This window comes from Pristis pectinata, chromosome 24, assembly GCF_009764475.1.
Source record: "Pristis pectinata isolate sPriPec2 chromosome 24, sPriPec2.1.pri, whole genome shotgun sequence".
NCBI lineage: Eukaryota > Metazoa > Chordata > Chondrichthyes > Rhinopristiformes > Pristidae > Pristis > Pristis pectinata.
This window is the reverse complement of record NC_067428.1, coordinates 9,738,385-9,754,511: the sequence shown is the minus strand read 5'-3', so window position 1 is coordinate 9,754,511 and position 16,127 is coordinate 9,738,385. Positions and strand designations below refer to the sequence as shown.

At 39.0% G+C, this 16,127-nt stretch overlaps 1 protein-coding gene across 2 annotated transcripts in view; it reads left to right on the top strand.

Annotated features, from left to right (window-relative positions):
• LOC127582572 (endophilin-A2-like) overlaps positions 1-16,127 on the top strand; it is an 83,239-nt gene that overhangs the window by 38,107 nt on the left and 29,005 nt on the right. For both annotated transcript variants that reach the window (XM_052037935.1, XM_052037934.1), the window contains exons 3-5: positions 3,958-4,030; positions 9,689-9,832; positions 11,804-11,937. In XM_052037935.1, coding sequence (XP_051893895.1) covers positions 3,958-4,030; positions 9,689-9,832; positions 11,804-11,937 — 351 coding nt within the window. The remainder of the gene's footprint in view (positions 1-3,957; positions 4,031-9,688; positions 9,833-11,803; positions 11,938-16,127) is intronic.

Sequence of the window (16,127 nt, the reverse complement as noted above, 5' to 3'; positions counted from 1 at the left end):
AGCAAGGGTGTAACATCTGCAATTTTCCAGTCCTCGGGCACCATTCCCGAATCTATGGATGTGTAGAGGATTAGGGTCAGGACCTTGGCAATTTCCTCCCTTTCATCGGCAACCTAGGTTGCATCCCATCAAGACCAGGTGCATTTTATCAATTCCTGTTGAGAAAACCAGAATCTTGGCTGTATCTTTCTTTGGTAAGCAGATACACCTTTTTCCTTGGTACACCCTGATGTGAAGTACTGATTCCTCAGCTGTCACCTCTGTGTCCATGAGTAGATTTCCTTTTTTAGCTATTGGCCCCGCTTGCAATCCTATTGCTATTCCACTACATGTAGAATATTTTTTAATTTGCTTTTGTTTGCTGCGTGTCTTTTCTCCTGCTCTCTTTATCACTTTTACTTCCTTTGTTACCACACTTTTCAACTTTTTGTAATTGGCCTGTTATCATTTGTCAACAACTTGGCATCTGTCGTGTGTGTTTTTGTAGCTGTTTTAGTGTGTGTTTTTGGTCATCCAAGGAGCTCTGGCTTTAATACCCCATTCTTCACCCTCAATAGCTGAGCTATCTCCATCTTCAATGATTCAATTACAGCTTTGCCTGATCTTTGAATCCAATTTACCTGAGCCAGATTTGTTCTCAACCCATAGAGATTGGCCCTTCTCTGGTTGACTATTTCATCATGGAGTGGTATGCATGTTCCCCCACTGATACACTGCCTCTTCTCTTCCCACCCCCCCCCCCCCCCCCCCCCCCCCACCCCCCCCCACCCCCCCCCCCCCCCCCCCCCCCCCCCCCCCCCGGCAATACTCCTTAATTAGTACTGCTACTTCCCTCTTTCTTCTCTCCAGGATGTTACGAAGCCATTTCTGCCTTTTTAAAGCCAAGTTTCTGGCATTGCCAGAGCATTGTAATAACATGGGCTTAGCTGCCAAGTAATCGGCTTTTTAGCTTTTGCAGCTTCCTATGTAGAAAATCTGACTTCCATCTGACAGCTTGTCACAGTTTCATTTCCATTCTGCAAGGGAATCCAAAGCACAACCCTATCTTTGTTATTCCTCAAATGACATTCTGAACTAGTTATAGTTTTGCTGTTTGATCTATTTTACCAGTAATGCAACATGGTCTTCTGTTCCATTGGTTATCTTTATAAGATAAGAAATCTTTATTAGTCACATGTACATTGAAACACAGAGTGAAATGCATCTTTTGCATAGAGTGTTCTGGGGGCAGTCCGCAAGTGTCGCCATACTTCCGGCGCCAACATGGTATGCCCACAACTTCCTAACCTGTACATCTTTGGAATGTGGGAGGAAACCGGAGCACCAGGAGGAAACCCACGCAGACACGGGGAGAACGTACAAACTCCTTACAGACAGTGGCCGGATTTGAACCCGGGTCACTGGAGCTGTAAAGCGTTATGCTAACCGCTGCACTACTGTGCGTGTGTTACTCATCTTGTTTTAATGTGTGCCAATTCTGGTTTACAGTTCTGATAGTCTTGTAGAATATAGTGCGGGACAGAAAGGAAATTGCATCACATTTCCTTCTCTACTGAGACTTGATCCTTAATCTTCTCCAGTTAGTCTTTTAATCACTGAGCTTTGGCTGATATGCATCATGTTACCACAAACCTGGATACTTAAGCCATGTTGAAAGATTATTTTCAGCAGTATTAAAATCTTAACACATTTTTATGAATTCGTAAGCTTGTAGCATTTAAACACTCCGAGGAAAATTGCATTCTTCCTATTGCCCTCCCACCTCTGTGGTCCAGAGCTGCTGAGGCCAAATTTAGCATCTACTTTGATACACTGATCCACTAACTTCAAACAGTTCAGAAGTTGAATTTGAAATCCTACTGGTTTGTATTCTACTGGAGGTTGGCTATTTAAGGGAAGTACCACTTGATTACTTACACAGTCAACCCTCTAAAAAAAATTTTTTAAATTAAAAAGTGCCTTGACTGTAATCGCCAAAGAGTTGATACTTGAGCAATGGTCTCCATTTTAAAGTACCAACTAGTGATATAAAACTGTCCTACATCAATTCTTGGCTCTAATAATTCAATCATCAGTACTATGCTGTTTTTATATTTTCAATGTCAAAACCCCACTTCGTAATGTGGATTCTTAGACTTTAGTTCATATGAAGTTTTTAAACTTTTTGATATCCTAGCTTTTACTACCTAATCATTTCATAACTAAAATCCTTTTTTTCCAAACTCATAACGTTTTGGGTTGTGGATACCAGCCAGTTGTATTTGTGAGACATCAGACTATGTAACTATTAATTTTTCCTTCTCGGACAATACTAATATAGCTTGTCCAGGAAAAGCTTTCAGTGATGGGACATAGTGTTAATGTTAATTTGCCAAAATTTGATTTTAGACTGGTTTGTCTGATTCTTGCTTAGGCAATCTAGAATTCATTTTAAATTGGATTACCTTATTAAAAGTTTCTTTTAACTTCTTGTCCCTCTGATGTGAAGGCATCAGTCTGTAGAATTTTCAGTGAGTTTTCATGATCTTCAAAATAGATTCTAAAGCTAAATCCACTACTCTTCATGTTAAAATGTGTCAACTTACCAAAAGTAAGACTCCTCACTTAAAATCTATGTTTCTTTCTGTAGTTGGTTCTGTAGATTCTGAGGGTGCTGCCTATTACTGAAATTTCCTTTTATTTATTTCACATTTCCAGCAATTGTATTTTTCTTAATTTGTTGTAGGAAGCAAACCTGTTCTCAGGTGTGGATCTGCAGCTTCCCAGCATTTTGTATATCACTCAGGCTTTGTATAGGAGTTAATTTCTAGGTCTATCACTACCCTTGCTAATTCCATTTATCACATCATTGTCTTCAACCAGACATCTCAAAAGCTCTTGCTCAGTGTAGAACTAAACCTCTAATCCAATATGTTCACCATAAAAAAAAACAATGGATACTCTACTTCTGCAACGGCATCCTTAGCCTTTCTGCAGCTGAATCTCACATCTAGGTCTTTCCACCTTCTGACCCATTTCTGATCATGTGAAACTTCATTCAAACTCCAACAGGTCAGAGCGAGGATAGGGTAGAATATCTAATGTGCAGCTAAATACCAATGCTTGGTATAAATTGGAAACTTGATAATCAGTCAATGAATATGCAAATAGATCCCACAATCACGGTGGTAGATAACTTTTCTGCTCTCTGGTACAGAACTATGTTAATTGGTTTAGTTAGAATTTCAAAGTTGCTTTATCAGTTCCATTTGAATCAAAGAAAAATCTTTGTTTTCTATTCCTTGGGCAAATAAGAACTGAGGATTATTTTCATACAAAAAGAAAAAAAGGGCTTCCTTTTATGCAGCAGTCTACATGACATAGGACATCTCAAATTGTTTTACCATTAGTCTTTTAAAGTGATGTTTTGTGGCAGTCAATTTGTCCTTGGCATTTCCCCACAATGTGGTTATGACCAGATAAGTTTTCTGAAAAATAAGATAAGGATGAACATGATACTGGGGCTACTCTGTTACAATATTGTACCATTAGAACTTTTACATCTGTCTGAAACCAAGCAGAGCTTTCATTTAACGCTTTGCTCAATAGTTTGCAGTTCTGCCAGTACAACACTCCTTCAATACTGCCCTGAAGAATTAGTCAACATCTTTATCCTCAAGCCCTTGATTGCAACTTGATGCGCAATCTTCTAACTCAAAGTTGAGATTGTTGCCAACTAAAACACAGATGGCTTGCTTGGCTAAGATAGATGAACTTTTAGTCAGTGAGACTTCAGGTCAGTATGTTATATAGAAGGCTCTTAGCACATGCGCATTATGTCAGTTAAGCAGGTAAATTGTTTAATAATGTTTACTTTTCAATGATATAGTATTGGTACGATACTTCTGTTGTGGCTTAAGACCATAATAATATCAAGTGAAATAATAACTGGTAATCTTTGCGGTTGTTTGGTTTCAGAAAGTGGATATTACCAGCAAAGCTGTGGCAGATGTCCTTACAAAAACCACTGAGTACCTGCAACCAAATCCAGGTAAACTCTTTTTGGAATGTTGGGATGTCACTAATCTATGGAGGAGTTAATCATTTTTTATTTTCCAGTGTTTTACTTTTGAAATTGCAATTTACTTAAAAAAAAAAGCCATTTTAGGTAGGATATAATGCCAACACTTCTATAGGGAGGGATGCTGCTCGCTAATTTCCTGTCCCATCATGTGCAATATATTGGCACTGATCAGATATTAAATGCTTTCTGAATGAAGAAACTGAACGGTGTGTGAAATGCCTCCTATTTATGTGAATATCTGCAATAACCTCTGTTCTGCCTAAGCTGTAAATTCTACACACTCTTCCTGCTTCCTGGACTGTCGCTATTGTAATACGAAGAACTGGAACTATCCCTTATGCTAATTCATTCACAGGACCTTGGTGCTTGAACTGTTTCAGTCTTGTCTTGATGCCTGCATACTATTAACACCTAGACAATGTCACCTGATCAGTACATTTTGTCTTTACTGTTTAGACCTGATATCCTTCATTTTATGCTTTTGAGCAATTTTTTTGATCATAATTCTTGAATACCTACACAATGAGAGAGGCCACTAATGGGTATTTCATTAATAATGTACTCCAGTGATAGTCCGAGATACCGAAGAGAATTTTGGCCTTTAGTGTAATGAGTGTAGAATAAACCAGATAGTGAGGGTTGTAAATGTAAACTGTGCTCACCAAAATTGTTTTTTTGTTTGAATTTCTGAATAAAGTATTGTGTAATGCCTAATATCACATTACAAAAAATAGTCAAATTTTTTGAACTCTCACTTACTTCTGTGGACAGTAATCACAAATTACACTGATTATCCATTACACTGGTTATCTATTCTTCAGTTCAAAAGATCACTCCAGGTTGAGAAAATGCTTCTTGCTTGTTTCCTAAAGGCCATTACATTTTCTTCCTCCCCTAGATAGGCAGACACGCCAAATTTGAAATAGCCATGTTCCAGGTTTAGTAATGGGAAATTAAGTAATGGAAATGCATTGGAGGTTTTGCAGTTCAAAACAAATCACACAATAATTTACATCCAGTGGTGGGGTTATAAGATAAATCTAGCTGTCTTGTCGGTCATCAGCAGTGCCCTAGAATATAGCAGGCCTGCATGGTTCAGCTATTGCACATAATGAAACTGATTGTGATCTTGCATCACCCTGGGGCCTCTTCTGCCCAAACCTATCTGCTCAAAAAAAAGTGAAAGGGTTATTGTATACACTATATTAATTAGGGCACAGATTCCAAACTGAATAACTATTTTGAACTTTGAAGTGCTGTCAGAAATCTTCCTGGGCATCACTTTTAATCTGAAAATGAGTAGATAAAAAATTACAGTTTTCTTGCCCACTGTGGCATGAACTGCAATGCAACCCAGAGTTTCCACCTACAAGTAAATGCAGTTGCACGCATGTGCCCAACAAAGAAAATTCTAATGTGGGATCACTCCAACCAATGAAAAGAAACTTCTGGTGAATAAAGTTCTAGTAGGTTTAAAATCTGTCTTTTGAAGAAAGGAATGAAGCATGGCTTTAAATACAATGATGTAGTATAGCTTGCATGAATTTACTTCTGTTGGGAGGGAGCTGCAGATAAATTTAGCTCAATCATTTAGATGTTATAATGGTCAAAGTTCCTTTCAAGTTTTTTTTCTTTTAGGCTCCAACTGCATCATCCTGCACACTGAGTTGAACTTGAGTAGGCCTTCAATAAGTTGAAATTTGAAAATCATGGATCAAATTGGAAGATGGGTTGCAGGGTGTGTTTGGAACTAGTAAAATGGATTTTTAAAAAATTACTAATGGAATAGTAAGAGTTGATATCTCCAAGATTTGCAGAGAATATTGAAGAATGTCCTGCAAGGTTTGTGCTGATTCCATCTTTTATTGGATTCATGAATGATTTGGATTCATTAACTTGAGGTGTGATTTTGAAATTAGCAGGTGATACCAGCTTTTGCTTAGTGGATGTGGTATAGCTCAAGCTTCACTATAACGCTGGGAGGTGCAATGTGACTTGCAGAATGACAAATAAATACCAACTTAAATTCATTGCAACAGAGGGTGAATTACTTTTTAGTGGTTGGGATAAAGAAGTCACTTATTTCTCAAGGAGTAAATAGGGTGTACTTGGTACTGACTGGAAATACAAGCAAATAAATTGCTAGAAGTAACAATGTAAATTAGGTGAAATTTGCAGTCAAAAGATGGGTTGTAATTTCTGGATGAATGAAAACAAAAGCTGGGTGGATAATGTTTAATTTATATCTTGGAGCAAATTTGAAGAACTGTGTGAAGATCTCTCCAACTTCAGAAAGGATATTGAAGCACAGAAGTATATAAGTGCTGGACCAATTTGCAGAAGCATTACAAGAATTGAGAAAATTCAACTGGCTGGAAAAATTGATTTGGCTTTGACTCTTTTCTTAAGCTAAGAGATGACTGCATCTGCAGTCAGGGTCAGGAACCTGCATCAGGGTCAAATATCCACTTGCTAAGCTTAGGGCAGGCGCAGGTCGCTGAGATGCAATGGCATCAGAAGGGCAGGTGGAGCTCTAATGGGTTGTCTCGAATGGGGGAAAGTTGCCTCAGGCACTATGCTGGTCGCGTGCACTGTGGCAATATTAAAATTTTATATACTCAATATATCTGGTGTTTTGTATTCAATACATCATAACTGAGTACTCATTTGTGTCTGTGTTTTTGTGTGTATGAGAGTGACAAACGCATGAGGTGAGCAGTGCCCACAGGATGAATATGCCTTGATCTTCCAGCAAAACCTGCATCAGGGTCAAACATCCACTTGCTGAGCTAGGGCAGGTGCAGGTCGCTGAGATGCAGTAGCATCAGAAGGACAGGTGAAGCCCTAATGGGTTGTCTCGAATGGGTAAAAGTTGCCTTCAGGCACTATGCTGCAGGCGTTGAATGCAGTGGTAGCTGGGGGTATCGGAAGCTGTGTCCCCAAGGCTGGTGTAAGTGGCTGTGTCCTGAGTGGGAGTGTACTTTGGGAGTTGCAGAACAGGGAGTGAGGAGAGAAATAGGGCAGAGATTCAGGGAGAGAAAATTAGGGGATGGGGGAGTTATGGAAGGAGAAATTGTGTGTGAAAGTGAGGGAAAAGAACTATATGAGTGCAAGGAGTTGGGGAAGGTGGAGCAGTGAGTTTGAGGGAGGGGGTAATTGTGGAGGAGGGGTTTGGGAGGGGAACTGTGTATGAGAGGTATGGAGGAGGGATGGAAACAATATGTGAGGAGTCCGGAGGAGTGGGACACCTTGCTTCATCAAGTTTCTTTGCTAGCTGGTAGATAATTGCCATCTCACAATGTGCATTTTCTGCTCCCTTATTGTAGTAGAAGTAAGTTGTCCCTTTCTCCTGAGGACTACCTGTAAAGATTTCACTTTGTGAATTTATCAAATTCTGCTTTTTAATATCCTCTGAACCAGATCTAAATCATTCTGCTTTTCCTTATCAAAATATATTTACCAAAATCTATCATTTCTCATTTACTGAAATTGATTTCAATTAACTGCATTTTTATGCATTTTACTTCCTTGTCAGTCTATCCTTCAGCTTCCATTTGCTGTTCAGAACAATTTAAGACTCTTTTATCTTGATATCATTTGCAAATTGCAATGCCACTCCCTTGAATTTACTATCCAAATAATGGCTGTACTTTGGGTTGGAACAAAATCACAAATGGTTGTAAAGCCTGAAAAAAATGAATAGCCAACTGACCATGAGATTTGCAGGATATTGAAATGTATGCAGCTGCCAAATTGGGCTACAGCAAGAGTCCATTCCTTCAGGAAGGAGGAGTAGAAAAGGCTGATGAATAAAAATATATAGCTCATTTTCATGGGGGGGAATAAAAAATTAGGGAATTGTAGTCTCATTCCAGATGAAAAATATCATTTAAATACCAATCACATTTGAGTAAGAATATTCATAAGTTGAAGAGGAACCTCTGGTGTAAATTTTACCCACAGAGCAATTTCTTAACAATGTTATTGAAAAATGAAATTTTTTTTTTGTGCAACCTCAGACCTAAGTGGATTTATTTAAATGACAGCTTGTTGCGTACAATAGAAAATGAGAAATCAGCTGTTGTATGTCATACTACTTTTTTAGTTGAGGCTTGCTGCTTGAATGACTTAACATTCAATTATTATCATATTTAGCATTCTGGAAAACTTTGGCAATTAGCTATGTTATTCTCTTCAATGTGGATTGCAAAAATGGAAAATCAAGCATGTCCCAAAATGTTTTAAGATAATTTGGAGTCATTGCTTTGTCTGTCATTTGTTTGATTGCTCATTCACAAGCACTAGAGTGTACTTTTGGCCTAGAAAGGGGAAACACTGCCAGAATTCCTGTGTCTGGTCACTATTCAGGTACTCCTACTAGAAAGTAGGTATCTGGGTAAATTAGAGTTAACTGTTATGTACTATAAATGAATAGCCAGCAAGGCATTTTCGACTTCCACGTATGTTGAGTGACAGCATTGCAAACTATGGGCTTGTGGTAAATTTTCAACTGGCGTTGGCATCTTGTGTCACATCAGTGATAGATGTTTACTACTACAAATACTGAATAGAATCCTTAGCATCAACTATATTTGAATACTTTTGTCTATCCCTTAAACCAGTTCTGATGAAGAGTTTTCGACCCAAAACTTTAACTTGGTTTCTCTCTCCACAGATGCTGCCTGATCTACTAAATATTTCTATTTTTTTTAATCTGACTTGGGGTTTCTGTCTTTAATTACTATCCAAACAAGAACTTGTCATTTTTTTTAAAAAATGCTGAACTCCTGTGTTCTTGCTGGCTTTTAAATGTACCATTTATTCAGGCTGCCTTTAGAATTATTTTTGTTTTCAACCGTAATACTACACGGAAATTTGTGCAAGTTGATTGCTTCAGTTATTCAGTATACTTATAGGGTACCCCAAGGAAAAACTCCAGGACTTTACCAAAAGAAGAGGAATGAAGTACCAGTTATATAGCTCAATGAGCCACAATCGACACAATAAGCTGAATGGCAGCCTCCTTTGCCTAAATAATGGACCCGTTACCGTTTCACATTAGGAAGTGCAGTACACTGGTACTAAAATGGGGGTCTTGGACTACCAATTACAAACTTAATGTGTATCTAACAAACTTTCTAAGTACAGCCTTTGCCAAGACATGTTTTACTATGGGATCTTGCTGGAAGCTAGATTTGGTAAATAACAAGTTTACACTGGTGTTTCTGCCAGATGAGAGAGGCCCAGCTTTGTGAATGAATGATGCAATTATCTATGCAAAGCTAAAGTCTTAAAATATCTCGGTGTTGTCCTTTTCAGGGATAGGCTTTGGACCATTGAGTTAAACAAGTCAATGTCTTTGGGCAATGTTAGATTTAGCTGTTGGTTTTGCATGGCTCTTGTATGGGTAGTTAGCAGCACCAGAAAATTAGAGCTTATTACTCTTTTTGTGGAATCACTAGTTCATGACTTCAAACTATTATATTATGTAAACATATGGATTATGTAAACATATGGATTATGTGAACATATGGATTTCTTAATTATCAGAATTCCCACTGTTTGAAAACTGTCAAATTCTCTAAAGCCTATTTGCCAAAATTAATTCACTCCATTTTTACACAGCATCCAGAGCTAAATTAACAATGCTGAATACAGTATCAAAGATTCGTGGACAGGTAAAAAACCCAGGCTATCCTCAACCAGAAGGGCTTCTTGGAGAATCTATGATTAAATTTGGGAAGGACCTTGGTGAAGAATCAAATTTTGGTAAGTTAAATATTTTAATAAGTGAACACTTCATCAATAGGAACTAAACTTTGAAGGCTTTTGATCCAAGTGGTCAGCATTAAACATTTTTTTTGTTTCTACTGCATAACTTTGCCTGTAAATCAATCATAGCATTTTATTGGTAAGTTTTTAGTGCAAAATGGGTTGGGAGAAAACTGCATTGATCAGTTCTTGGAGAGAACAAGGAAAGTGCTGGGCTGAAGGTGAGATCCTTCAGCATGTTTGCAGGAATAATGGGGAGAGTTGGCTGAGAATGTTAACTGTTGCCATGCCGAGAAATAGTTTGCTAAACATTTATCCAGAGAGATATCAATAACATGGAATGAAAGAAAAAATAATGGCTTACGTGAAGACACTTCTTTCAAGAACTAGTATGGTAGAGCAGCTCATTAGAGTTTGTCTCAAAGTTGTTCTAAAAAAGTAGTTCCAGTTTGTTAACAATCTCCCTGTGTTATCTGGCTGCATGCTTCCTCGCATCAAAGTAATGGAAGTTAGTTACTCTGATCTACTGCTGGAGACTGATCTCTGAAGGGCCTGAATGAAACCTAGCAGCAATTTGCTGCTTGTTGTTTTGGCTTGGTGTAATGGAATAAAAAGTTAGAGTAACCTGTTTTTATTATCACTTTTCAAAGGAAAACATGCAGTGTGTAATTTTGTTGGCTGTTGCCCATGTTTATTATTAGAACTGCCAGTGTTCAGCAGCAGTAGGTCCCAGACATCCCGTGCATGTATGGTCAAATGAAAAGGCTAGAGACTTGCTCACTGTTTAGATAGACTGTATCTGTCAATTTGCTCTGCTGCCAGAGCTCAGCTTGCTGGGATTTCCAGCATTATGCTTTGGGAATTGCTTCTTGGGTTCTGCACAGGTTCTGAGACCCTGTTGATTTCAGTGAAGAATGGTAGGGTAAAGGGTTGGGTTGCAAAAGGGAAGGTGAATTATTTTTAATTATTTTGCCTTACTGTAGTGTTTTTGTACTTTCAAAACACTTAAAATATTAAAAGTTTTTAAATTCACTTGAGTATTGATTTTTTTTAAATGTATATGTACGCCAGAGATTCTGGTATGCAGAAAGCCAGTGCAACAGGGGATCCACATCCAGAGATGTTGAGTATGAGCATGAATGATAAGGTTAAATGCAGGACTGATAACAAGATCTGGCTCATTACTTCATTCTAATATAAATTTGGTCCTTCTAGTTGGGGTACTTAGTGGGAAATCAGAACCAGCATTTTGTAGAGAAGCTACTCAATGAAATGGTACTTTGTTGCATAACTTTCATTGGCAACATTTAAGAGTTTTTGGTTTTTTTCAAATTGTTTCTTTGCATTTATTTTCATTTTGGAATTTATAGTTTGTTGTTAGCTCTGGTATTCACTCATTAGAATCTCTTTACAACCTAGATAATGCACATTGTTTTATTCTCCATATGTTCTGTCTTTGTATACTTGCAGCGCAGAAAAGATGGAGCCAATTATCAATAATGCTGATTTTTTTTTTGCTATTCTGGTGGCTCTATTACTGAAAGAACCATCCATTATATGACTGAGCAATATAGATCAGCAATATCTCAAGACAGAATCTCGAGCTGTGTTGAGCACCCTAGCTGATAGTGATAGGAGTACTAGGTTGATAACACCCCAGCAGAAGAGATGGTAAAATACAGTCAGGTTCTCACTTGTTGTTGGCTATTGATCCTGATGGAAAATGCACTTGCAAGTCAAATAAGAACATACTTGAGTTTAGGTATGACACATCAGTTCAACTCATTCTTCAGGGTTGTGTACACAAGTTGCATGAATTAGAGGGAAAGTAGTGCTCAACCTGAGTCAGAAGAGGAGAAAGAACTTTTAACTATAAGGTTAGAACTGGTTTAGTCATGCACTGAAATAGTATTCCTTTCAATTTTAAGATCTTCAGTTCATTATTGTCTCTAAATTTTCTGTTTTAAGGAGGGGCTCTCATTGATGTTGGCGAATCGATGAAGCGGATGGCTGAGGTTAAAGATTCCCTGGATATTGAAGTTAAACAGAACTTTATTGATCCATTACAAGGTCTATGTGATAAAGATTTCAAAGAAATTCAGGTAAAATGTCATCTATAGGTAAACACACTGCATTGATGATTCTCTGACCACTTTATCATGTTTCCCCTACTTTGTTAAAACAAATGCAGCATCAACATATCTTGGAATGGCTATTTCATGAGTGCAATTGAACTTCATTGTCATGTTGGCCTTTTACCCTAGTTCCTTTTAAGAATGTCTGATATGTGTGGAGGTGGGAAAATTAATGTGGCTTTGATATCTTTTTGATGTACATCCTTTGGAGCCATATATCACAGAAGCCACATTAATTCTCTTTAAAATATTTGATAGTCCTTAAAATGATTAATCAAATTTTATGGTTAAAGTCACAAATAACTTTGTATATGGAAAAAAAGCATGGTTAAGAAAACAAATGTCTAATGCATTTATAAACCTGAATAATGAGGATGTTCAAAATGTGTTAATTACTCTCAGACCATATTTCTAATTTTTCCCTTTGTATATCTGTCCGTGTTGAAAATTAGTATTGAAAATTTCATGTCTCCGGTTGAACAAAAACCTTTACAATTTACAACCTTTACAAGATTACGTTCTTCCATTACCTTCTATAAGGCAAAACCTAACAGCATAAATGGCAGTGATGCTTCACTCTCTGAGCTCAACACCTTTTATGCACACTTTGAAAGGGAGAACAACATTATGTCTGTGTGAATCCCCACCACATCTGGTGATTCTGTGATCTTTGTTGGAGGCCGATGTCAGAACATCCTTCAAGAGGGTGAACCCTCGCAAGGGTTCAGGCCCTGACGGTGTACCTGGCAGCATACTGAAAATCTGTGCCGACCGACTGGCTGGAGTGTTCAAGGACATCTTCAACCTCTCACTGCTGCAGTCAAAAATTCCCACCTGCTTCAGAAGGGCATCAGTCATACCGGTGTCCAAGAAGAGCAGGGTGAGCTGCTTCAACAACTATCACCCAGTAGCATTCTTATCTACTATGATGAAGTGCTTTGAGAGGTTAGTCATGGCTAGAATTAGGTCCTGCCTGAGCAAGGACCTGGACCTGCTGCAATTCTCGTACCATCACAACAGGACTACAGCGGATGCAATCTCACTGGCTCTCCACTTGACTTTGGGGCACTTAGACAACAGCAAAAAATATGTCAGGCTGCTGTTTATCGATTATAGATCGGCATTCAATACCATCGTCCTCTCAGTACTAACCAACAAGCTTCAAACTCTGGGCCTCCTGTACCTCCCTCTGCAACTGGATCCTCAAGTTCCTTATCAGGAGATCACAGTCAGTGCGAATCGGTAATAACATCTCCTCCTCGCCGACAGTCAACACAGGCACACCTCAAGGATGCGTGCTTAGCCACTGTTCTCCTCTCTCTACACTCATGACTGTGTGGGTAGGCACAGCTCAAACCCATCTATACATTTGCTAATGACACCACTGTTGTTGGCGGAATCTTAGATGGTGACGAGGAGACGTACAGGAGTGAGATAGATCAGCTGGTTGAGTGGTATCACAACAACAACCTCACACTCAACATCAACCAGACCAAGGAATTGATTGTAGACTTCAGGAAGAGGAAATCAAGAGAACACACACCAGTCCTCATTGAGGTGTCAGTGGTGGAAAGGGCGAGCAGCTTCAAGTTCCTGGGCATCAACATCTCAGAGGATCTATCTTGGGCCCAATCATGAAGAAGGCATGCCAGCAGCACTACCTCACTAGGAGTTTGAGGAAATTTGATATGTCACCGAAGACTCCCACGGATGTACAGTGGAGAGCATTCTAACTGGTTGCATCACTGCCTGGTACAGAGGTTCTAATGCACAGGACGGAAAGAGGCTACAGAGGGTTGTAGACTCAGCCAGCTACATCACGGGCATAACTCTCCCCGCCATTGAGGACATCTTCAAGAGTCGGTGCCTCAGGAAGGTGGCATTCATTGTTAAGGACCTTCACTATCCAGGATATGCCCTCTTCATTTTACTACCATCGGGGAGGAGGTACAGGAGCCTGAAGACCCACACTCAATGTTTCAGGAACAACTTCTTCCCCTCCACCATCAGATTTCTGAACAGTGCATGAACTCTACCTCATTCCTTCTTTTTTGCACTATTTATTTATTTTTGTAACTTGTCATTTTTATGTCTTTGTACTGTACTGCTGCCACAAAACAGCAAACTTCACATGTCAGTGATAATAAATCTGATTCTGAGATACAATTACATTTTAATAAAGTATAACTGCAAAATTCCAGTATCAGGTTGTTCAGAAATCCTGATCATCTGGCATTTGGCTCACTCATCAGTCCAGAATATGAGTTGGGTCCAGAGTACAAAAGGGGTGTGTTGCAGAGCCGGGTTCTGGATCATGGGCTGCCTATGTGGCTGGTGTGGAGGTTATTGGTTTATTATTATCACATGTACTGAGATATGGTGAAAAGCTTTATTTTTCATGCCATCCAGACAAACCCTTCTAAACACAAGTACATTGAGGTAGTACAAAAAGAAAACTACTAACAATGCAGAATATAGTGAAGTGCAGTGCACATAGACAAGGTGCAAGGGCCATGATGAGGTAGATTGAGAGATCAAAAGTTCATCTATATCAGACATGAGGTCCATTCATGAGTCTCGTAACAGAAGGATAGAAGTTGTTCCTGGAGCCTGATGGTACGTTTTCAAACTTTTGTATCTTCTGCCTGATGGAAGGGGGGAGAATGACTGGGATGGAGGGGTCTTTGATTATGTTGGTTGTTTTCCTGAGGCAGTGGGAAGTGTATTCGATGGAGTTGCTGGAGATGAGGCTGGTTTTTGTTATAGATTGTGTTGTGTTCACAACTCTCAACAATTTCTTGCAGTCTTGGACAGAGCAGTTGCCATTCCAAACTGTGATGTATTCAGGTAGGATGCTTTCTATGGTGCGTCTGTAAAAATTGATGAGGGTCATCAGGGACATGCCGATTTCCTTAGCCTTCTGAGGAATAAGAGGCACTAGTGTGCTTTCTTGGCCATAGCGTCTACATGGTTGGACCAGGGAAAATTGTTGGTGTTATTTACACCTGGGAAGTTGAAGTTCTCAACCATCTCCACCTCAGCACCATTGATACAGACAGGAGCATGTACTCTGCCACACCGTTTACAGTCGATCACCAGCTCTTTTGTTTTACTGACATTGAGGGAAAGATTGTTATCTTGACACCATGCTACTAGGTTCTCTGCTTCCTTCCTGTACTCCATCTCATCATTGTTTGAGATCTGGTCCACTGCAGTGGTGTCATCTGCGAACTTGTAGATGGAGTTATAGCAGAATCTGGCCACACAATTGTGAGTGTATAGGGAGTAAAGTAAGGGGCTGAGAATGCATCCTTGCAGGGTACCAGTGTTTGGGATAATGGTGGCGGAGGTGTTGCTGCCTAGGGTTAGGGTCCAGAACATCAGTCAGGAACGTGAGTAGGTAGCGGCCGGATCCGGGTCCATAGTGCTTGTGTATTTTTGTTTGGTCCTTTTAACTCCTCAGGTTCACTGCAAAATTTATATTACTGCGTGACCTGTTTTGTTTTTTTAAAAAGAACAGTGAACAGTGTGTTTGGGTAATAACAGGGTAACATCCAGTAGTCAGGAAAAACTGCTAGTCCAGCACCACCAAATTCCCAAGCATGTGAATTATCTAAGTTTTACTGTAGCTTGTTTTTGCAAAAATGGCTAAAATGTAAAACTCCCAAGTTTTACATTTTAGCCATTTTTAGTGAGTTCTGATATATTTACATTTGGTGTGCTTTCATGTGTATTGCTCACATTTGAGAAGAACCTAATCAGTGCAACAGAGAGCTGTATGTTTTTGTCTTCTCTCTGAAGTGAAACTGTGGTTGTATTTACAATCATAGTTAATGTTTTGTCAAGTTAGTTCTTGCGTGGTGGTTTCAGACCTAAAATGCAGATATCAGCCGTGTGAAGGGGATCTTCTGCAATTTTGAAATGAGAGAACAAATTTCTACAGGGCTAGAAAGGAAAAAAAGTATGATAATTATTTTGGGTTGTTCTCCAATTATTTGACACTTTTTGAAGTGATAATGTTAAATATTTGTAGTGATTCAAGATTCCTCAACTTGATTCTGTGTAGGCAAAGTGATAGCATGATTCAGCTAATCACTGGAAAATCAGGCTTTGGACGTGATATTGGTAAATACCCCATATGTGATGGAACTCACTTT